This window comes from Esox lucius, chromosome 18, assembly GCF_011004845.1.
Source record: "Esox lucius isolate fEsoLuc1 chromosome 18, fEsoLuc1.pri, whole genome shotgun sequence".
NCBI classification, from domain to species: domain Eukaryota; kingdom Metazoa; phylum Chordata; class Actinopteri; order Esociformes; family Esocidae; genus Esox; species Esox lucius.
The window spans coordinates 26,479,942-26,503,833 of record NC_047586.1 but is presented as its reverse complement, the minus strand read 5'-3'; the positions used below and the strand labels follow the sequence as shown (position 1 = coordinate 26,503,833).

At 41.3% G+C, this 23,892-nt stretch overlaps 1 protein-coding gene across 4 annotated transcripts in view; it reads left to right on the top strand.

Moving 5' to 3' along the window:
• Positions 1-16,780: 16,780 nt before the first annotated feature.
• The window catches only part of snx9b (sorting nexin 9b), a 46,631-nt gene continuing 39,519 nt past the window's right edge, over positions 16,781-23,892 (top strand). For 2 of the 4 annotated variants that reach the window (XM_034287784.1, XM_010904068.2), the window contains exons 1-2: positions 16,781-17,101; positions 23,094-23,180. In XM_034287784.1, the coding sequence (XP_034143675.1) occupies positions 17,090-17,101; positions 23,094-23,180 (99 nt within the window). In that variant the 5' untranslated portion in view covers positions 16,781-17,089. The remainder of the gene's footprint in view (positions 17,102-23,093; positions 23,181-23,892) is intronic. The other 2 variants (XM_010904072.2, XM_034287785.1) reach the window with 1 other exon arrangement.

The window sequence follows — 23,892 nt, the reverse complement described above, 5'->3', positions numbered from 1 at the left end:
TTTTCACTTCACCCCTGTTCAGGGCATGCTGTATTGATATATTCTCATCGGAGGCCACATATTCAAGCCACTGGATTGAGCTGTTTGAGAATGTCTTCTGACAACGGTTGTAGTTGTCTGAGGGGACCAATGCAATGGTGTCCTTGGTGAGGAATCTGTTGCAAAAGACTTTCATGCAAGCCGAAGCAATCGTAATTGACCGGAATGGGTCAACACCACCACACTCCAGGAACTCTAGTCTGTAGCGCATACAACCCTCTCTCAAGATGACCACATCATTCACAAAGTAAGCCTTTATTTCATCCTGCATGACAAAGGGGTCTGCGGAAACAGTTGCATACCATTGCAGAAACTCATCTTTTTCTTGAGCCATCATGGAATTCACACCATAGTAATGCGGTTCCGGATGGGGGCCAACATAGTTCTCATTCTCCTTGATGTTAAACTTGTAAGGAAAGTAGCCTTTTTTCGAATCCTTAAAACCCATAGCACGTGGCAAGGCTGACAGCTTCATAGGTAGAAAGCAATGACTATCAATGTATCCCTGATTGAATGTGCTGTCTGTAAAAATCATGAGCTTGCTACCATTAGCAATAAGTGTCGTGCCAATACCATTGTTAGCAAGGTACTGCATCAAGATGTAACCATCGAAACCTTTAGAGTTGTGTGCTATAAATGTGTAGTCATTATATTTCGGTTTGAAAAAAAAAGCAGTGACACAACCATCTCCGGCTGAACACCACGTCTTGTTATCAAAGCTTATTGCACACACAAAATTTGCAGTGTGTACACCATTCACCAGATTGGCAATACTCTCAAAATCATAAAATATGTAGCGCTCACTGGAGTCCTCGGGCTTGGAGGGTTTTATAAAACACTGATGATTCATTTCAACCGCCAGATCCACGTTACAATTGTGACATATGTTAGCCATGCACCTGTGCACTTTATAGTTGGTAATACAAACATTGTAATAACGGCCGCAATCGACACAGTATTTCTTCAGGTCACACATGCTAACCCAACGATCCACACTTTTGTGGTGCTTCAAATGTTTATGGTGGCTATAACAAAAATCTGAATAACATATCCGTTTACAGTCAGGGCACTGCTTTGTGTTACGGGGTTGGGTATGACAATCTTCATGAAGACGGACACTACAGCTATGTTTACAACCATGATCACCACGTGTGTTGAAACCGGTATAGACACACCCAGAAAACCCTTCAGATTCATGATGCCATAGAAATGGTTATTGTGTAAGTACATAAAGACAGTTCTAGGGTGGGTTTCCTCACTGTTTTGAAACTTGGTAAAGCGACCATCCCGTGTTCGGTGAAAGACAACAATTTTACACCCTGTCATTTCTTCAAACCGAACAATATCTGTGAATGCCACACAATCAGCTAATGCTAAACCAGCGCCCTTATGTAACTCACGACCACTAACCAGGGCATCAGGATATGTGTACTGCGGGTTCAACATACCCATCAAACAAACAGAAAAACACGTAGAATCATTATTCACAGCCACATATAAATGTCTTCTTTTTTTATTGATAATCTGATCTATCAACAATGTTTGAGCTTTACGTCGCGGGGCACCACCCTCACGGTTTTTGAAAATTTGTACCACCAGTTCTAGTGATTCATCAATCATAATCTCGGCATTACTCTGCATAACACTTTCAAGTAAATTACCAAACGTGCGTTCATTATATTCATCAGCTCTCATGGTCACATGTACAGGGTCTATCAGAGATTCACCAATCAACTCAATCTGCAGACGATCACCAGGCCCGTGTACAAAATCTGAAGCTCTAACAATCAAAGTATCCAAGCCTGCCATAATACTTGCGTAGAATGTGCAAAAATCACCAACTTCACCAGTATTTTGTAAATGTATCAACTGTCGTAATTCAACATTGTCAAACGCATTACGTTGTATAACTCTAACATCGCCAACACTGCACTGAGTTTGCATCAGAGAGCTCGAAGGTGTGTCAACTAGATCATCTGAAAAATGGGGGTTACTAAGCTCGGTTAACAAGCCTTGTATCTGAGGATTATTGTGTGCATCGCTGTGCAACAAAGTAACAGTTGGTTCATTTGTATTTTGGGGTGTGGTCGTTTGATTATGTGTAGAGGTTGTTGGCTGTTCCGTGTCTGGTCTGTTGTTAGCATTATCTTTCGCCATTTCTCTGGTTTAACATGTAAATAACAATCCACTTTTCAGATTTAAATATTCTAACTCAAACATACATTCACATACAGCGCAGTTTTGAAGAGTTGGCTGTATTACCTTCAGCTTTCAAGCCTGAAAGAAAACAAAACAAAAATCCCCTCACGCTGTGCAGCCACAAGGAAGGGTGTCCGTAACTGATCCCATTGTGCTAATGTACTTTGTATCATCACCCGGCTGTCCTCAATCTGTTGGAATATAGAATGTTGTACCAAGGATCAGTATGCATAGTCATTATTGTTAATAACACTTTAGAACAAGACTAAAAATGTCTGTAAATAATTAAACTTACACAAAGTATCTGCTCAGGTTGTGTAAGATAACAGTCTGACCGCCCAGTCCAACTGACGCAGATGCTGGTTACTTGAACTAAATACAAATAGGATTAACAATCGTATACGGGTAATTAAAGCTGATTAACAATAATGTCAAAAGTCTACTTACCAAGATTTGGAGGTCCAAAAATTTGTTTACCAAACACGGTCGGTGTTTAATTCAGCTCAACCTAAACCGGAGATTTAAACGGGCAATATGAAAGACAGCTAAAAATAAATGGATTGCGGCAATCGTAAAATTGATTTACACATTCTTAAAAAGTTCAAATGTCTCGTTTGTATTTGCATCACAATTCAAATAGATTAATTCAAATAAAATAACTTGTACTTACAACAGAAACGATATACTCCACGCTTGAAACAGCAGCTGACTTTTGTGGATGCTACGGGGTTTTATTACTGTCTTCACATCGCAGCCGGGGCGCCTCCATCAAGTCACGCCTCTTAACTTTGTCATTGGTTACATGTCATCGTTCTTCTCGTTAGATTCAAATTGTGTTAGAACTATACATGCTGCAATGATACAAATTCAGGATAAAACTTAACTATTTAGTTCTGATTATTGTAGCCGTTTGGCAACCAAATATATTGATACACCCTGTATGGTAGAACCGCCGTTCTCGTTTATTTTCGCGGCTCAGCCGTGACATCACGTCATATAATTGTATATATTAGCGATAAACTCATCTGCTTACATATAAACGCTTGCTATTGTCACCAAATCGCCATTAATCAGTTCAACATTTAACAAACACAGGACCATAATACAGCAATACAAAATCAGATTTCACGAGTTGGTCATTAAGAGAATGCAGCACATCTTCACCCGGAAGTGACCGCATAAGCCCATACTAACACAAATACTACAGTATTTTTTTTTAACCAACGTTGCCTATTATTAAACATTTCTACCAATGTGTGGAAAACAATCTTGCGTTGATCTCTGTTGTACAATTTCAAAAGACGCCTTTATGAATGTTTTAATTACCTGAAATAACATATCCTTACCTGTCAACGATTCGCCGTTGTTCATGCAAATTTATATGCTGCCTTGCGGGTAACTTTGTAACGTTTTGCCCTATAATGCAACTTAGAAGTTAATGCTGACTTAAACAACCATTTTTATTACAAAACTCACCATTGCTGATACATACACTTGTTTTTATTTATAACAATATTTTAAAACCCCAACACAATCCACCTTTGCGAAATGTGTGGTTGGCCCGGGCCATGGAAACTCCTTCAAAATAATAGCAATGCTCATGCGATGTTAGTTTGCTATAATGATTTCTAACCTGCATGTACTACAGTTTGTATTAGTGGTTATTTAGGGACCATTACTACTGGGCAGATATAACGTTGAAGCCCATCTCTTGTTAAAATGAATGTTGGGCTGAAACTATCCAAAAAAAGTCCCTTCCCACCCCCTTCTTTATATCTTACAGAAAAAACATGTCTCTCACGTGTAACTCCATGCTTGTGGAAAAACACCATGTTACAACCACATTGTAAAACATGGAAGTTTACATCTGTACCACATGGCATTGGAACCCTGGCACCCTTTTGTTTAACACCAAACAACTTACCGCTGACACAACACTGGGAATTTAACATTCCGGAACCCTAAGCCCCATTTGTTAATTAACATTCCGGAACCCTAAGCCCCATTTGTTAATCATCAAACATAACCCACCTGTTATAACACTAGTCTGGTTTGCTCATCAGACGTTGTAAAACATCAAACACTGACACATCAATGTAATCATAAATCACAAAGTCACCGGACATGCATACGTCACTCCTGAAGTCCCACCCTAACATACGTCATACAGGAAGTCCCACCCTAACATACGTCATAACGGAAGTCCCACCCTACAAACCGGATGTCCCGCCCACCTGTCGCATCAATATGGAAGTCAATATGGAAGTCCCGCCCCCCAGTATACAGTAATTATATGCAAAGAAATCAAGGGGCACTGTGTATTTGCAATTGTTGCTGGCATTTTACTCCACCCATACCATTGCCCACATTCCAAAATGCTGAATAGCCTTTAGATCCATTATTCCTTTTGTTAATGGAGGTGATTATCACCACTTGGTGATTACCAAACAATTGAGCCAATGATCTAATGTAGTTGTCAATGACATATATTAACTGGTCATTAGCCTGTTGTACCACCTTTAGAGATGTAGGTGAGTCCAAAAGACCATTTACAGTTTTATACCTTTTAGATTAGCAAAATAAGTTTTACAACAAAGTCAAATCATAACCAATTTCCAACTTTTACATGCTAGAATAAGTTCAACTTCAACTCTTAAGAAGGATATATTTTTTTGCAACTACATTCCAGCTATAGCTTAATTTGAGAAAAAAATATGTATTTGTCCTTATATTGAAAGATACATGTTTTAATTGAGACGTATGAAGGCTTGTATTGTACAGTGAGGGAAAACATTTTTTGATCCCCTGCTGATTTTGTACAGAAGACACCTGTCCACAGACGCAATCAATAAATCAGATTCCAAACTCTCCACCATGGCCAAGACCAAAGAGCTGTCCAAGGATGTCAGGGACAAGATTGTAGACCTACACAAGGCTGGAATGAGCTACAAGACCATCACCAAGCAGCTTGGTGAGAAGGTGACAACAGTTGGTGAGATTATTCGCAAATGGAAGAAACATAAAAGAACTGTCAATCTCCCTCGGTCTGGGACTCCATGCAAGATCTCACCTCGTGGAGTTACAATGATCATGAGAACGGTGAGAAATCAGCCTAGAACTACACGAGAGGATCTTGTCAATGATCTCAAGGCAGCTGAGACCATAGTCACCAAGAAAATAATTGGTAACACACTACGCCGTGAAGGACTGAAATCCTGCAGCGCACGCAAGGTCCCCCTGCTCAAGAAAGCACATGTACAGGCCGTCTGAATTTTGCCAATGGACATCTGAATGATTCAGAGGAGAACTGGGTGAAAGTATTGTGGTCAGATGAGACCAAAATCGAACTCTTTGGCATCAACTCCACTCGTCGTGTTTGGAGGAGGAGGAATGTTGCCTATGACCCCAAGAACACCATCCCCACTGTCAAACATGGAGGTGGAAACATTATGTTTTGGGGGTGTTTTTCTGCTAAGGGGACAGGACAACTTCTCCGCATCAAAGGGACGATGGACGGGGCCATGTACCATCAAATCTTGGGTGAGAACCTTCTTCTCTCAGCCAGGGCATTGAAAATGGGTCTTGGATGGGTATTCCAGCATGCCAATGACCCAAAACACACGGCCAAGGCAACAAAGGAGTGGCTCAAGAAGAAGCACATTAAGGTCCTGGAGTGGCCTAGCCAGTCTCCAGACCTTAATCCCATAGAAAATCTGTGAAAGGAGCTGAAGGTTTGAGTAGCCAAATGTCAGCATCAATACCTTAATGATTTGGAGAAGATCTGCAAATAGGAGTTTGAACCCCAGCACAACGGGGTCTAGTTGTATCGATTACCTGTATTTCCTTAAACAAAGTGTCCTTGATCAGGGTAGCCATAATTGGCGTCTCAAAATCATTGCTCTAATTAATCTTTTCGGCCACTGCTCATAGGGCCCGGAAGGCTCCAGTAGTGGGCATGAAGCCAAAAGCCATGGTAGATCGACCAGTGGAATCAGCCTGATTTGGCATTCATTTTATAGTCGCTGGGCAACACAGACTTTCAACCCCCTCCAAAGATTTTCTATGGGGTTGAGATCTGGTGACTGGCTAGGCCACTCCAGGACCTTGAAATGCTTCTTACGAAACCACTCCTTCGTTGCCCGGGCGGTGTGTTTGGGATCATTGTAATGCTGAAAGACCCAGCCATGTTTCATCTTCAAAGCCATTGCTGATGGAAGGAAGTTTTAACTCAAAATCTCACGATACATGGCCCCATTCAGGGATTTGAGTCCCTGGTGGCGTAGTGTATTACTGATGGTAGCCTTTGTTACTTTGGGTAATTCAGGAAATGTTGCAGGTAATTCACTAGGTTCCCGTGTGTGGTTCTGAGATTTTTGCTCACTGTTCTTGTGATCATTTTGACCCCACGGGGTGAGATCTTGCATGGAGCCCCAGATCGAGGGAGATTATCAGTGGTCTTGTGTGTCTTCCATTTTCTTATAATTGCTCCCACAGTTGATTTCCTCACACCAAGCTGCTTACCTATTGCAGATTCAGTCTTCCCAGCCTGGTGCAGATCTACAATTTTGTTTCTGGTGTCCTTTGACAGCTCTATGATCTTGGCCATAGTGGAGTTTGGAGTGTGACTGTTTGAGGTTGTGGACAGGTGTCTTTTATACTGATAACAAGTTCAAACAGGTGCCATTAATACAGATAACGAGTGGAGGACAGGGGAGCCTCTTAAAGAAGAAGTTACAGGTCTCTGAGAGCCAGAAATCTTGCTTGTTTGTAGGTGACCAAATACTTATTTTACCGAGAAATTTACCAAATGTCATTTTCTGAATTTTTTTTCATAGTTGAAGTGTACCTATGATGTAAATTACAGGCCTCTCTCATCTTTCTAAGTGGGAGAATTTGCACAATTGGTGGCTGACTAAATACTTTTTTGCCCCACTGTAATTACATGTTGGTGTTTTCAGTAGTAAAGACATTTGGTACTGTTTTGATGGAGCTAAAAACTGGAGGAACAACAACATTTCTTACAGAAAAAGTATGCAAACATACCCTTTCTTTTCAGTATCACATTCACACATTAAACATTCATTTTATATTTTTACAGATTAAATCCTACATCTACATCTCTAAAGGTGATACAGCAGGCTAATGGCTAGTTACTATAAGTAATTGACAACTACATTAGATCATTGGCTGAATTGTTAAGTAATAATAATAATAATAATAATACATGGGATTTATATAGCGCTTTTCAATGACCCAAAGACGCTTTACAAAAACAAGCAAAACAAAGAACACTGAGAAATAAAATATACAACAACAAAGGGGCTATGGGAAGGCTTGTTTAAACAGAAATGGCTTAAGGCGTAGTCGGAAGGTGTTAAGAGAGTCAGAGTCAAGGATGGATTGTGGCAGTGAGTTCCAGAGCCGGGGAGCAACCCTGGAAAATGCCCTATCACCAAAGCTCCGTAGCTTGGATCTGGGGATGATGAGGTGGCCTGCTGTACAAGAGCGGAGTGAGCGTGAAGGTTGATAGTGTTGAAGAAGGTCCGAGAGGTAGGGGGGAGCAAGTTTGTGGAGGGCTTTGTAAGTCAGGAGGAGTATTTTGTATTCAATGCGCTGTTTGACAGGGAGCCAGTGAAGCTCACAGAGGATGGGGGTGATGTGCTGCCAGGACTTTGAATGAGTAAGAAGCCTCGCAGCAGAGTTTTGAACCATTTGGAGCTTATGGAGGTATGAGGAGTTGATGCCGGACAAGAGGGAGTTACAATAGTCAAGACGGGAGGAGATGAATGCATGAATCAGAGTTTCAGCTGCAGGTGGGGGGAGGGAGGATTTGAGTTTTGCAATGTTACGAAGATGAAAGAAAGATGATTTGACAGTATGTTTAATGTGTTGCTCGAAACAGAGGGTGGAGTCAAGGATGACCCCAAGGTTGCGAGCACAGGGGGAAGGAGAAACTACAGTGTTGTCAATGGTGAGAGAGAATGTGCCAGTTTTACTAAGGGTGGATTTGGTGCCAATGAGAAGAAGTTCTGTTTTTTCACTGTTGAGTTTGAGGAAGTTGTGATGCATCCATTTTTTTATTTCAGAGAGACATGATTCAATATGGGCCAGAGGTGGGTTGGTGAGAGATTTGGTGCTGAGATAAATCTGTGTGTCATCAGCGTAGCAGTGGAAATTAAGGTTGAAGTGGCGGAGGATCTGACCAAGGGGGAGGATGTAAATAATGAAGAGTAAGGGACCCAGAACAGAGCCCTGGGGGACCCCCTGCGTGACTGTAGATATTTCAGATTTTTGGTGACTGAGGGAGATGTAATGGGTTCGATTTGTGAGGTAGGTTTGCAGCCAGGAGAGTGCGGTTCCCTCAACACCCAGACCCCTGAGCCTGGTGAGGAGGATCTGGTGACTCACGGTGTCAAATGCGGCACTCAGATCCAGGAGAATCAGGATGTTGAGGGAACCAGCATCAGCAGAGATGAGGAGGTCATTGACAACTTTGAGTAGTGCAGTCTCTGTGCTGTGGAGTGGGCGGAAACCAGACTGGAGGGGTTCAAACAGGTCATTGTGAAGCAGGTGTTGTTGGAGTTGAGAGGCAACCGTCCTTTCCAGGGTTTTGGCAAGGAAGGGGAGGTTGGATATCGGGCGGAAATTGTTCAGGATGGTGGTATCTAGTCCAGGCTTCTTTAAGATGGGAGTGACAGCAGCAGTTTTATAGATGGACGGGACAATGCCATGGGTGAGGGATAGGTTAATGATGCGTGTGATGTAGGGACAGAGTGCAGGCAGGCAGGCTTTAATGAGAGAGGCTGGAATGGGATCAAGGGAACAGGAAGTTGTTTTGGACGAGAGTATAATTTTGGTGATATAGTCAGAGTCAATGGGGGAAAATGTATGAAGGTGAGTGCGAAGGACAGGCGGTGGACAGAGTGAGTAATCAGCGGTTGGAGAAAGGGAACAGTGAAACTGACCTAACAGTGATGCATTGATTTTTTTGATTTTGTCTTTGAAGAATGAAAGGAAAGTGCTGGCAGGGAGAGTATGTGAGGTATGGTTGTTATGGCGAGGCTGAAGTAGCTTGTTGACTGTTGAGAATAAGGTATGTGAGTTCATATTAGAGCTACTGATAATGTTGCAGAAGTAGGAGGACCGAGCAGTACTGAGGGCATCTCTGTATGTAGAGAAGTGATGTTTGTATGCTTCGGTGTGAATAGTGAGCCCCGTTGATCTAGCCAGGCGTTCCAGGCGTCTGCCAACCTGCTTCAGAGAACGGAGCTCAGGAGTAAACCAGGGAGATGAGGTGGTGAATGAAACATGCTTAGCTCTAAGTGGTGCCAGAGTGTTAAGGGAGGAAGAGAGAGCGCTGTTGAACTGATTTGCCAGATCATCAGGGTTGTTGGGAGCATGTTCCAGGGGTAGTGCAGAGCAAATGGCAGTGGAGAGATGGAGAGGGTCGACAGCTTTGATATTACGGAAGGAGATTAGACGCTTATCAGTGTTGTGGGGTATTTTGGAGGAGAAAGAAAAATGTAAAATCTTGTGATCAGACAGGGGGAAAACAGAAGGGGAAATATCTGAGAGGTTAAGGCCGACAGAGCAGACAAGGTCGAGTGTGTGGCCCTTAATGTGAGTGGGGAAATGGACGTGCTGGGTGATATTAAAACAGTCCAATACAGCAATAAAATCAGAGGCAAGTTTGGAGTTTGGTGTGTCAACATGAATATTCATATCACCGAGCAGGAGTAGGTGGGGTGAGGAAGGTGTAATGATTGTGAGTAGGTCTGCTAGATCAGATACAAATGATTCGTTGTGTTTTGGGGGACGATATATAAGAATGGTGGTCAGGGAGCATGATGCTTTGAAAGCAATGTATTCAAATGAGGAGAATGAGGTAAATGACAGTTCAGTTAATTTGTTAGTGGAATTGTATAATACAGCTAGGCCACCACCACGACCAGTGAGACGGGGGTGGCACAGATAATTGTAACCAGGGGGAGTAGCTAAATTGAGTGATAAAAAATCATCTGTCAGTTGCCAGGTTTCCGTGAGAAAAAGGAAGTCCAGTTTGTTATCCAGTATTAATTCATGTAGCAGTGGAGCTTTATTGTTAATAGAACGGGTGTTGAGGAGAGCAAGATTGGTAGTTCGACAGGGTGCAGTGGGGGTGCAGATGGTCATAGGTTGGAGGGGGCGAAGAAAAGAATGATTTATAGATCGATATGGAGGGTATCTAGGAGGACGGGACTGAGACCATATGGAGATTATGTTGCTATAGGTGTTAGAGTTGGTAGACCAGTTACGTCGGGAGCCTCGATGTTGATAGAGACGTCTACAGAAAATGCCAGACGCATGGGCACGCTGGGTTACAACAGGAGGAGGTGGGTAGTTGTTATTCAAAGCTAGTAGATCCAAACGGGAGTAGAATATTATAGGAGGACGAATGTTGGGTGTGAGCCTTAATAATCCAGGGTACAATGTCAACAGCAGAAGCAGGTGGAGGTATGGTTGCTGATACATGGCAAAGATTATGGATCCAGTTGAGTTGTCAGAACAATCACACGGAAACACAAGACAGACTATAAAACCAACCTAGCCAGTACCAGACCCTGGCTGCTAAAAGACCCCACAGCACACACACACAGACCAAGTGGTGATAATCACCTCCATTAACAAAAGGAATAATGGATGTAAAGGCTATTCAGCAATTTGGAATGTGGCCAATATGCAAATACACAGTGCCCCTTTATTTCTTTCTCTATAGAGTCTCCTGAACATTTCCTACAATACATTCACTGTGGCATATAGAAGTTTTTTTTTATAGAGCAATATATATTTCATATCCATTGAGTTGCATTGTGGCCAATGGGGTGGGCGGAGTAAAACAGCAGCAACAATTGCAAATACACAGTGCCCCTTGATTTCTTTGCATATAATCAATCTATAGAGTCTCCTGAACATTTCCTACAATACATTCACTGCGGCATATAGAACAGATTTTTTTTATAGCCCAATATATATTACATATGCATTGAGTTACATTGTGGCCAATGGGGTGGACGGAGTAAAACAGCAGCAACAATTGCAAATACACAGTGCCCCTTGATTTCTTTGCATATAATCAATCTATAGACTTTCCTGAACATTTCCTACAATACATTCACTGCAGCGTATAGAATAGTTTTTTCTGTATGAGTCAATATGTATTTCATATCCATTATGTTACATTGTGGAAAAAGAGGGTGTGGAAATATTGTGTTGCTAGATGTAGCACACCGTTCCCCATGATTAGACAGGTTTGTCTTACTCTACACATTCTCCTGGACATTTTCTACACTGCTTTCTCTGTGGAATATTCAATAGTTTATGAGCTTTGAGGCAATATGTATTCCATATTCTGTAATTGTCATTGTCTGAATTTTACCCTTGGAAATTACTCTTAAATATGATCATATTTTAATTGTTGTCAATGTTTTGAGAGGTACATGTTCTCAAACAATTAATAAACTCAATTTATCTACGTTTTTAAGTAATTTGGTGGTTTCTTTTATTTTGAAAAATTCCAGATTTTCATGACCCAGAAGTGTTTCTTTAATGTTGCTCACAAGACGCTGATGTGAAAGAGCTGGACCCAGTTCAACCTGACCTCTCAATCAGACAGCAGGCTAGCGAGAAAGGGAAGCAGTACAGGTGCTGGTCATAAAATTAGAATATCATCAAAAAGTTGATTTATTTCGCAATTCCATTCAAAAAGTTAAACTTGTATAATGTATACATTGATTCCACACAGACTGATATATTTCAAGTGTTTATTTATTTTAATTTCGATGATTATAACTGACAACTAATGAAAACCCCAAATTCAGTATCTCAGAAAATTAGAATATTGTAAAAAGGTTCAATACTGAAGACACCTGGTGTCACACTCTAATCAGCTAATTAACTCAAAACACCTGCAAAGGCCTTTAAATGGTCTCTCAGTCTAGTTCTGTAGGCTACACAATCATGGGGAAGACTGCTGACTTGACAGCTGTCCAAAAGACGACCATTGACACCTTGCATAAGGAGGGCAAGACACAAAAGGTCATAGCTAAAGAGGCTGGCTGTTCACAGAGCTCTGTGTCCAAGCACATTAATAGAGAGGCGAAGGGAAGGAAAATATGTGGTAGAAAAAAGTGTACAATCAATAGGGATAACCGCACCCTGGAGAGGATTGTGAAACAAAACCCATTCAAAAATGTGGGGGAGATTCACAAAGAGTGGACTGCAGCTGGAGTCAGTGCTTCAAGAACCACCACGCACAGACGTATGCAAGACATGGGTTTCAGCTGTCACATTCCTTGTGTCAAGCCACTCTTGAACAAGACACAGCGTCAGAAGCATCTCGCCTGGGCTAAAGACAAAAAGGACTGGACTGCTGCTGAGTTATGTTCTCTGATGAAAGTACATTTTGCATTTCCTTTGGAAATCAAGGTCCCAGAGTCTGGAGGAAGAGAGGAGAGGCACAGAATCCACGTTGCTTGAAGTCCAGTGTACAGTTTCCACAGTCAGTGATGGTTTGGGGTGCCATGTCACCTGCTGGTGTTGGTCCACTGTGTTTTCTGAGTTCAACACAGCCGTCTACCAGGAAGTTTTAGAGCACCAGATGCCGATTTCATTTTCCAACAGGACTTGGCACCTGCACACAGTGCCAAAGCTACCAGTACCTGGTTTAAGGACCATGGTATCCCTATTCTTAATTGGCCAGCAAACTCGCCTGACCTTAACCCTATAGAAAATCTATGGGGTATTGTGAAGAGGAAGATTGCAGACCCAACAATGCAGAAGAGCTGAAGGCTCACAGTAACATCCAAGAGCGGTTTTTCGAGTTCATTACGATCCAGAACGCAACCCCCGACACCATCGCTACAGTGCTGCTGGAGAGGCTCAGTAACATACTCTCACATGGTCAAAAGGCCAAACTTATTGCCCAGAGCACGTGTGATGAGGGGAGCCACCGGCGGAGTGCAGCGTAAAATAGTGGATGTGTACGAAAATGCTCCCTGCGTCCACTGCTATGCACATCAGCTGAACCTCATCATGCAGCAGGCTACTTCATGCATCCCCAGGATCAGCACTTTCTTTTCCGACCTTACGGATTTTCTGCTTTCTTCTCAAGGTCTCCCAAGCGAACCACCGTGCTTGACCAAGTGGTTGCGCATAAACTCCCCTGAGCCTCTATAACACCGTGGAGCTTCCACAGTCGCGCTGTAAACACTGATGATGTATCTTTTACAGGTATGTGATACCATCCTGATTCATGCCAAGGAGAGGTTCTTCTCTCACCCAGCACCTCATCAGCGCAACACTGTTGCACGGAGAGTTGTTCCCACAACTAAGTCTGAAGTTCCCCGATATATTATATATTATACATCCTTTATACAGTGTAAAATTTCCTATAAACTTTATAATAATTTCATGTTATTGTCCACTTTTCACTCGCATTGCCCTTTTTACTACCAATGGCACCATTTGGTAATTCATGTGCTGGACCCTCCCCCACAAGGGGGCACTGGTGTAACAGTCAACAGCCTTTCCAAAAGATTGTTGACAAGTTCAGTTTAAAAGCAAATGAAAGGCTTGTGTTTGTGCAATATAATGTTTATGTTTTTGTGTAAGAATGCCTCAGCTTTGGAATATTGGCATTAAATAATTACTGACTATTTCACTGAGCACTGCTGTCCTGCAGTTTGTGTTAAATTGTATTGCGATGGTTACAGAAACAAAAAAGTATGGCACAACCCCACCGAGAATATTTTTCACCAGCTGCCACTGGACGTTACCCTAAAGTATTTATGTGGTTCTTCGCCAGATATGAGTGCAGCTAGATACATCCACGTTCCATACCCAGATATTTTTGAGAACACAAGGCAAATCTATTGATAGTGGATAGGACTTCAAAATTCTTACCAGATATGAACACAAGCAATTTTGACACATATCCTCTAATATCTTGAGTACAGAAATGTTGGGTATGTTATTTTTGGATATGGCACGGGGCCATATATACAAAATATAACAGTCCCTCATACAACAGAAAGACCTTAACAAATAAGTCCACAGTTTGATACGTCCACATCAGAGGCGTCGCTAGGACCACAATACATTCGGGGCCCACCGCCCCGCCTGGAACTGAAAGTACAGGGTTTTTAATGTACATGCGGAAGATTTCGATGTACACGCTAGCGGCCTACACATCTGCATTGTCATAATGCGCGATCGGATTTCTAGATTAATAGATCAGGCAATTTTTTTATCATTATGACCTTTGGTCAATTTGAGATCCGGGGCTGTTTATAAAGGATCCGGGGCTATAGCCTCGTACACCCAGGCCTAAGAACGCCACTGGTCCAAGTTCCTAAACCCCGCATTCTCAGGAAATGACCGCTTGTTCATTGGTGAAAACTGAGCGTATTTGTTGATATCTGCAATTTTAACACCCGACAGTATAATGGGTGAGATCATCTACAAACATGCATATAGAAATGTTCCCATTCTGGAGCCCATATACATTCCAGACACGAGATTTGGGACTGTCATGTTTGGAGAGAATCCGCTCCATATTCTTACATATCTACATAGTATTTTGCAATATCCGGACAACAATATCTCCAGATTCTCCCCCTTTATGCCCAGCTACTCTAATTCTGGGTTTCAGACTTTGTATTTTTTACTGGTAAATATTTTAGTCCTTTGGTATATTAGTGATTCCATTTTTTTTAAGTAACTGAACGTTTTACATCCGTTGCGAGTCACTCCCACCTGCCTTTTCAAGATGGATGATCTGCTTTTGTGAATATTGCCTATAAAGTTTTTATAATTTGTGAGGCTAATTTTGTTATGTGTTCTATAGACAATATTTTCTCTTTTGCTATAAGCTAATACATTAATAATAAATAAATGATTAAGACCTGTTGTAGTGTGAATGCATTTTTTGCGTTATATTACTTCTTTACTGATATCCCCATAACATACGAAATTCCGGACCCCGTTTCGTAAAACAGTTCCGCCGCCTCTGTAGACTTTACATTAAGTAGTATACAGAATTGCCAGGTTCGAGAGGATCAACAACATGAGGAATTAAATCGTTATTTAAGATGCATGCTAACTTGTTGGAGAGTCGGCAGTCACCTGCAGTTAGATCCTCTCTCACTGCCCATGTGTTTGACATCCAGTGATCATTGGCACGTGTACAGCATCCATATTAGGAACATTTATCAATCCTCCCCAGAAATTCCGTTCTTCCTCCTACTCAGTCATCAGCCCTCCCCCGGTCAAACATTACCCCTCCCTTGGTCAAGTATCCGCTCTCGTCTTATCAAACATCACCCCGTTTAAGCTTTAGTCCTCCACTGGTCAATCGTCAGTCCTCCCCTGGTCAATCATCATCCCTCCCCTGGTCAATCGTCAGTCCTCCCCTAGTCCATCGTCAGTCCTCCCCTAGTCCATCGTCAGTCCTCCCCTAGTCAATCATCATCCCTCCCCTGGTCAATCGTCAGTTCTCCCCTTGTCAATCGTCATTCCTCCCCTTGTCAATCGTAAGCCCTCCCCTTGTCACTCGTCAGTCCTCCCGTAGTCAATCGTCAGTCCTCCCCTAGTCAATCGTCAGTCCTCCCCTAGTCAATCGTCAGTCCTCCCCTTATCAATCATCACCCCTTCCCTGGTCAATCGTCCGTCCTACCCTGGTCAGTTGTCAGTCCTCCCCTGGTCAATCGTCAGTCCTACCCTGGTCAATTGTCAGTCCTCCCCTTGTCAATCGTCATCGGAACTTAATCGGGGTGATGTTTGATAAGGAGAGAGCGGATACTTGACCAAGGGAGGGGTAACGTTTGACCGGGGGAGGGGTGATGACTGAGTAGGAGGAAGAACAGAGTTTCTGGGGAGGAATGATAATGTTCCTAATATGGATGCTGTACACGTGTCTTTCCACCTTTCCACCAGTAGATGACACTGAGGAGACAAGATTCAAGAAAATAAACCATAATAGCAGTAGGCCTATGTTAGGAAGGAATTTCCTAGGTAAAGTTCAAGACACACAGGCTGCTCTTGTTCACTAATGGGCATAGGAACATATGCTATTCTCTAAATACATTTTCTAACACCATGGATATTATTAGGTCCAGAGTGCATCAGATTTGGAGGGTTTCGACTGCACCCACCCTGATAATGGGTGAATTAGACAAAGTTGGTGTAATACTGTTTAACTCCCACTGATGACGACATCGGAATGGAGTCCTCTTTTGACAGCGCCGCTCAATTCTGTACAACAGACTGCAAAAAATCTTAAGCTGTCAAAACTTAAAATACATTGATAAATTACATTTCTAAATAAGATTACAGACTTAATAAATATTGATTTGAATGCATGTGTTAGCCTATTATTAGTAGAAGTAATATATTGACTTTTATTTTATTATTTTTATTTTTTTTTTTTATGTACGTGAATATTGTAATTAGGAGCCTACTAATTCCTGACCTGGATCTATAAACTCACACAACTACTGGCCAAATGTCGCCATATCCCACTTTCCGGTTTCGTTCTTCCAGTACAGGACTCTGCATTTCAGCTATTTACTGTGTTGACGTATAATACATTGGGTTTGACTGTCGTGGAATACTTCGCGCTGAATTTCAACGGTCTCTCGGAAACTTAAAGGTTAAAGGGCATCCTGTATTTAGTTATGTATTAAAATTAGTTCAGCAGCGGTCTACCAAAGAATTGCCCTGTTTTCGGCCAGCTAAGAAGCGAAATGTCTAGCTAAGGATTTGTAAACCACGAAAACCCTGGCCCGTTTTGTAATGATTGATTAATCCACCGACAATGGCAAACAAGGTAGGATGATCAGTTTACGGGATTCTTTTTTTTTTTAAACGAAAGTAAGCGATCTTTCATTGTTGAATTGTTTAGCAGCAGGGTTGGTCGAAGAGGGAGTCAGGGTCGGATGAGTTGTAGTTTCAGTCTGGCGCTCATCACGAAATTAACAATTTATCCTATAGTACGAGACATGTATTTTTAACTTTTGTTCTTACTCAAGATTAGTTTACACTGCTAAATAAAAAAATAGAAGCGTTTTTGTACCCACAGAAAATGTCTCATTAAAAAGTGTCTTGTGACATTTTACAACCCTTCCCGTGCGGGTCATTTCTTCACGCGAGGGACTATGGGGGATGTAGTGCTGTAAGTACAACGTACAGTGGCAGAGGATAAAAACAAATCTTTGAGGAAAGTGTTATTGCTACGAATAAAAGCCCACTAAAACAGCTAACTTGTCAAGCTTATTGCCTTGCACTATACAATGTACCAGACATAATTATAGCAGCTATCTGGTACATTAAAAGTTGCTGCAAGATGAGGTTGAACCTAGGAGTGAAATAAGCTGGTTGAAATTAAAGGGAAGCGGCACATTCTTACCGCACATTCCTCTAATATTCTATAATGGCGCACCGTACAATTCTGTGGAGGTGCACATAGTATAAAAAAGGGCCTTTCTTTAAGTTCTTCCTTTCATTTCATTAAGATGTTTGCTACCTTTTTAGGTAATGTTCGAATAACAGAAGTGAAGTGTAGTTGACATCAGTCAGTGCTGCATTCTTTCTTTAGCCCATCCAGCCACTCAAAATAATGTTGGCTTCCACCCTCTCGCCTCACTGTAATCCATTCTATGAATCATCAGAAATTTGGTATCAGCCACCCATTCTTCCATAGCTCCAGATCCCTCATTTATCAATGTTGCGCAGAAAAACCTATAAATTAACTCATACGACGAAAATTCACAATGTTCGCAAGTACAAAAAAGTTGGTATTCAGTTGCTCGTACGTTTGATTTGCGCACCCCTGTAAGTATTTTGTCACGATAAATTAGACACTTTCTAAAAAATTGTTTCAGTGCTCATGAAATCTCATTAACATAAAGAACTGCCCTAAATGACCATTTATGATCACAAACCTTCCCTTTAATGCTGCAAGAAATGTCACCAATTTCTGTCAGCCAGCATAGAGAAATCAAAGACAAAGAAAAAAAACATTCGGTCACAGAAATAGAACTTTTGATCGCCTAGGTGGAAGCAAAAAAAGCCATACATTTTGGAGCCCTCAGCTATGGCTTGACAAATAAGAGAAAAATATTTATTGGGTGGAGATTAGAGCTGTGGCAAATTCTGTGTCATCTGAGTGCAGAACAGTTAATGAAATTAAAAAGAAATTGTTTGATTTGAATACAAATGCAAAGTCAAAATGATGATCCACAAAAGGGATATACACTCACCTAAAGGATTATTAGGAACACCTGTTCAATTTCTCATTAATGCAATTATCTAATCAACCAATCACAAGGCAGTTGCTTCAATGCATTTAGGGGTGTGGTCCTGGTCAAGACAATCTCCTGAACTCCAAACTGAATGGGAAAGAAAGGTGATTTAAGCAATTTTGAGCGTGGCATGGTTGTTGGTGCCAGACGGGCCCGTCTGAGTATTTCACAATCTGCTCAGTTACTGGGATTTTCATGCACAACCATTTCTATGGTTTACAAAGAAAGGTGTGAAAAGAGAAAAACATCCAGAATGCAGCAGTCCTGTGGGCGAAAATGCCTTGTTGATGCTAGAGGTCAGAAGTGAATGGGCCTACTGATTCAAGCTGATAGAAGAGCAACTTTGACTGAAATAACCACTTGTTACAACCAAGGTATGCTGTAAGGCATTTGTGAAGCCACAACACGCACAACCTTGAGGCGGATGGGCTACAACAGCAGAAGACCCCACCGGCTACCACTCATCTCCACTACAAATAGGAAAAAGAGGCTACAATTTGCATGAGCTCACCAAAATTGGACAGTTGAAGACTGGAAGAATGTTGCCTGGTCTGATGAGTCACGATTTCTGTTGAGACATTCAGATGGTAGAGTCAAAATGTGGCGTAAACAGAATGAGAACATGGATCCATCATGCCTTGTTACCACTGTGCAGGCTGGTGGTGGTGGTGTAATGGTGTGGGGGATGTTTTCTTGGCACACTTTAGGCTCCTTAGTGCCAATTGGGCATTGTTTAAATGCCACAGCCTACCTGAGCATTGTTTCTGACCATGTCCATCCCTTTATGACCACCATGTACCCATCCTCGGATGGCTACTTCCAGCAAGATAATGCACCATGTCACAAAGCTCGAATCATTTAAATTTTGTTTCTTGAACATGACAATGAGTTCAGTGTACTGAAATGGCCCCCACAGTCACCAGATCTCAACCCAATAGAGCATCTTTGGGATGTGGTGGAATGGGAGCTTCGTGCCCTGGATGTGCATCCCACAAATCTCCATCAACTGCAAGATGCTATCCTATCAATATGGGCCAACATTTCTGAAGAATGCTTTCAGCACCTTGTTGAATCAATGCCACGCAGAATTAAGGCAGTTCTGAAGGCGAAAGGGGGTCAAACACAGTATTAGTATGGTGTTCCTAATAATTGTTTCTCCATTTGGTCGATGGATTTTTCATTCGTAGTTAACCTCTTTAGCACAAGGTGCTGTGCGTACGCACGGTCAGAGGTGTTCTTAAATTTACGCACATTCTCAAGTATAAGTAAAAATGTATAAATCCCACACTTTGCTTAGAAATGATGAAACGCATGGTTTGCATACATTTCTGTTCATACAAACAACTTAATAAATGAGGGCCCAGGTTGTAGTCAAGGTAGACACTAAGCTAATGAAGATGAACAAAACACCTGACAAATTGTTTGGCTGCTTACACTGACTGACTTAATATACACCGATCAGCCATAACATTATGACCACTGATAGGTGAAGTGAATAACATTATCATTATCATGGCACCTGTCAGTGGGTGGGATCTATTAGGCAGCAAGTGAACATTCTGTCCTCATAGCTGATGTGTTAGAAGCAGGAAAAATGGGCAAGTGTTAAGATCTGAGCGACTTTGACCAGGGCCACATTTTCATGGCTAGACAACTGGGTCAGAGCATCTCCAAAACTGCAGCACTTGTGGGGTGTTCCCGGTCTGCAGTGGTCAGTATCTATCAAAAGTAGTCCAAGGAAGGAAAAGAAAAAAAGTAGTCCAAGGAAGCGGTGTACCAGCAAACAGGGTCATGGGCAACCAAGGCTCACTGATGCACATGGGGAGCGAAGGTGCATTGCAGTTTGTTGCGTATGGGGCTGCGTAGCGGCAGACCAGTCAGGGTGCCCATGCTGACCCCTGTCCACTGCCGAAAGTGCCTGCAATGGGCACATGAGCATCAAAACTGGACCAGGGAGCAATGGAAGAAAGTGGCCTGGTCTGATCAATCACGTTTCCTTTTACATCACGTGGATGGCCAGGTGCATGTGTGTTGCGTATCTGGACATCACATGGCCCCAGGATGCACTATGGGAAGGTGGCAAGCCGGTGGAGGCAGTGTGATGCTTGGGGCAATGTTCTGCTGGGAGTCCTTGGGTCCTGCCATTCATGTGGATGTTACTTTGACATGTACCACCTACATAAGCATTGTTGCAGATCATGTGCACCCTTTCATGGCAATAGTATTCCCTGATGGCTTTGGCTTCTTTCAGCAGGATAATGCGCCATGCCACAAAACACATTGTTCAGGAATGGTTTGAGGAACACAACAATGGGTTCAAGTTGTTGACTTGGTCTTCAAATTTCCCAGATCTCAATCCAATCGAGCATCTGTGAGATGTACTGGACAAACAAGTCTGATCCATGGAGACCCCACCTCGCAACTTACAAGACTTAAAGGATCTGTGGCTAACGTCTTGGTGACTGATACCACAGCACACCTTCAGAGGTCTAGTGGAGTCCATGCCTCAATGGGTCAGGGCTGTTTTGGCGGCAGAAGGGGGACATACCCAATTTTAGGCAGGTGGTCATAATGTTAAGGCTGATCGGTGTATATCACTACATTACTCCCCTGACCCTTTTGTTCTTTCTCCCTCCTTCATTGTTCCTGCTTAAAATTGATCCTGGTGAAAGCCGACTGATAGGCTAGAATTAAAATAGACCTGTATTCAGAGACTGAAGCTGCCTAAAAACGCAGACAGACAGAGACAGACGTTCCTTAAGAGTCTGTGTAACCAGGAATTCCCAGGTGAACAAAAAGGAGAGTACCCCTTGATAATGATAGCATCATCAGTTTAAATTACCGGTTGCAGTCAGGAAAGAGCCGGCGTCAAACTTGGCCTTGTATCTTAATTACACAGCACCATTTGTTTCATAAACATTTGCCCAAGAGGCTTGTAGGAAGTCAACACAACTTGCCATTGGCTATAGAATAAAGCTGCACGATTTGAATAAAATATTGAAATGCGATTTCTCTGACAAATATTGCAATTACGGTTTGATATGCGATTTTCATACATGGGTGTAAACAGCATAGATAATCTCACTTAAAAATAGTGATCATAACGTACATAATGTGCTATTAAACTGAATCTGTTTTATATTCGAGATTTAACACACATTCACATACGTTCCTCCATTCAGGCTCCCACATTTAGAGACCGTGGTTAAAAAAAATGTGTTTATTGCCGAAATGTCAGAAGACAAATGTAGTATCATTATGGACTCTCATCATTTCATATTGTCACGTAGATCTTTGTTGATATCAATAAATCAATGGAAGCATGTTTATTTCTGTATTTCTTCAATATCTTTTTCAATGATTATCAAAAGAACTTCTAACCTGATGTATATTATTCAAAAAATTGCTCGCCTACTTGTTCAAGCTTTGTTTTGATGGAAAATGTCTTCATTTATTAATTATCAATAAAACCCATTAGAATTTTAAATATCTTAAATATATTCAATGATTGTCAAAGGAACTTTAAACCTGATGTATATCTTTCTAAAAATAGGTGGCCTACTTGTTTAACCTAAGATTTGGTGAAAAAAGTCATTATGGATTTATAAATAATCAATAAATCAATGGAAACATGTTTTCTTTGGTATATCTTCAATTTCATTTTCAATAACTGGCATAGGAACTTCAAACCTGATGTATATTATACTAAACATAAACCATTTATTAATGGAAATAGTAGGCCAGCTATGTTTAGAAAAATATAAATTTGGTTTGAAGTAACAAGAACAAATATTGAAAAAATATTGAAGATATACCGAAATAAACATGTTTCTATTGATTTATTCATTATTAATAAATCAATAAAGCCTTTTTCCACCAAAACAAAGCTTGAACCAGTAGGTCAGCTATTTTTAGGGACCGTGGTAAAAGATTAAACCAGTAATTGCTGAAATGTCGGTGGACGAATATAGTATCATTATGGACTCTCATCAACATCAATCCAAATACTATACCACATTTTATATTGTCAAAATCGGCTCATGCCTTGCTTTGGTGTAATACACCCTCAATATAATCCTATTTTATTTTATTTATTTATTATTTATTTTTTATTTTAACATCCTAAACAACATGTCGACTAACAGTGAAATGCTTACATAGGTCACTTTTCCCGAACATGCAGATAATAATTTTTTTCAAAAGCAAGAGAATGTGAGAAATAAATAAATGAGTAGAGAGAAAATAGCAACCCAACTAATATTCATACAATTAATTACAGATAACAATAGCAAATGTCTAAATTGGTTGAGTTTAGTCCACAGCAGTGTGACTATGGGCCAGTGTCCATGTTTGAGGTGTATAAACATGTACTGGGATTGAGTCAGCAAAGCAGCAGTCTTAGACATCAGAACTAGTTTAGCCTCCTCAGCAGATGTCATTAGGTGTTTTTTCTCTGTGTGATTGTTTGTGGGTTTTTTTTTCTGATGGTTTTGCCTCCCGTTGTGGTTCTGTTCACAGGCGAAGGTTTTGTATGACTTCACTGCTGAGCCTGGAAACAATGAATTGACTGTAAGAGAGGGAGAAACAATCACTATTACCAATCAGGTGAGCATATGACTGCCCCCTACCTTTACTACCCTGTGTAGTCTTTAAATGTTCTGTGAATCTGGAACATAAGGACTCTTTTTAAATTATATCAGCCAAATAGTCACATGATGACACTCATGATCTCATCAAGCAGGAGGTAATTTTTAATGAAGAAAAATTGTGTGACTTCCTTCAGAAGAATATAACTGAAGATGTTTTACTTTTCATTCAATAAAGGAGAAACAATGCCACTGTTCCCCCATGGTAAACAGTTTTTTGCTTTGTTTGTGAGAAGAAGCAGAGGGGCATTCTGCATCATGGTGCCATTTTCCAACAGAAGAATGTGCCTGTTTCACTGCTGCGGATTACAACTTGCATTATATTGGAGGGCCAGTTAAATTCCATATTATTATTTAAACCTAGTCTAGGATATATATATTTTTTAAAGTATTACAAAAGTTATTATTTGCGGAGAGGATTATTGTGGTCCATCTCATTAAATACACCCAAAAGTATGTTTGTGTTTGAAAAATGGAAGCTGCTATACTGGAGGTTATAGTTAAATACAGCCAATGACTGAGTTAGGATTATCTACAGCTTTGGAAACATTTTACACCACTCCTAATTTTTCTTAAATCAGAATCTCTACATGTATGGCAGCCATTCCATTCCAGTGTCTGTTAAATTCCAACACAGACACACCTCATTTTACTTAATGAGAAAATGATGT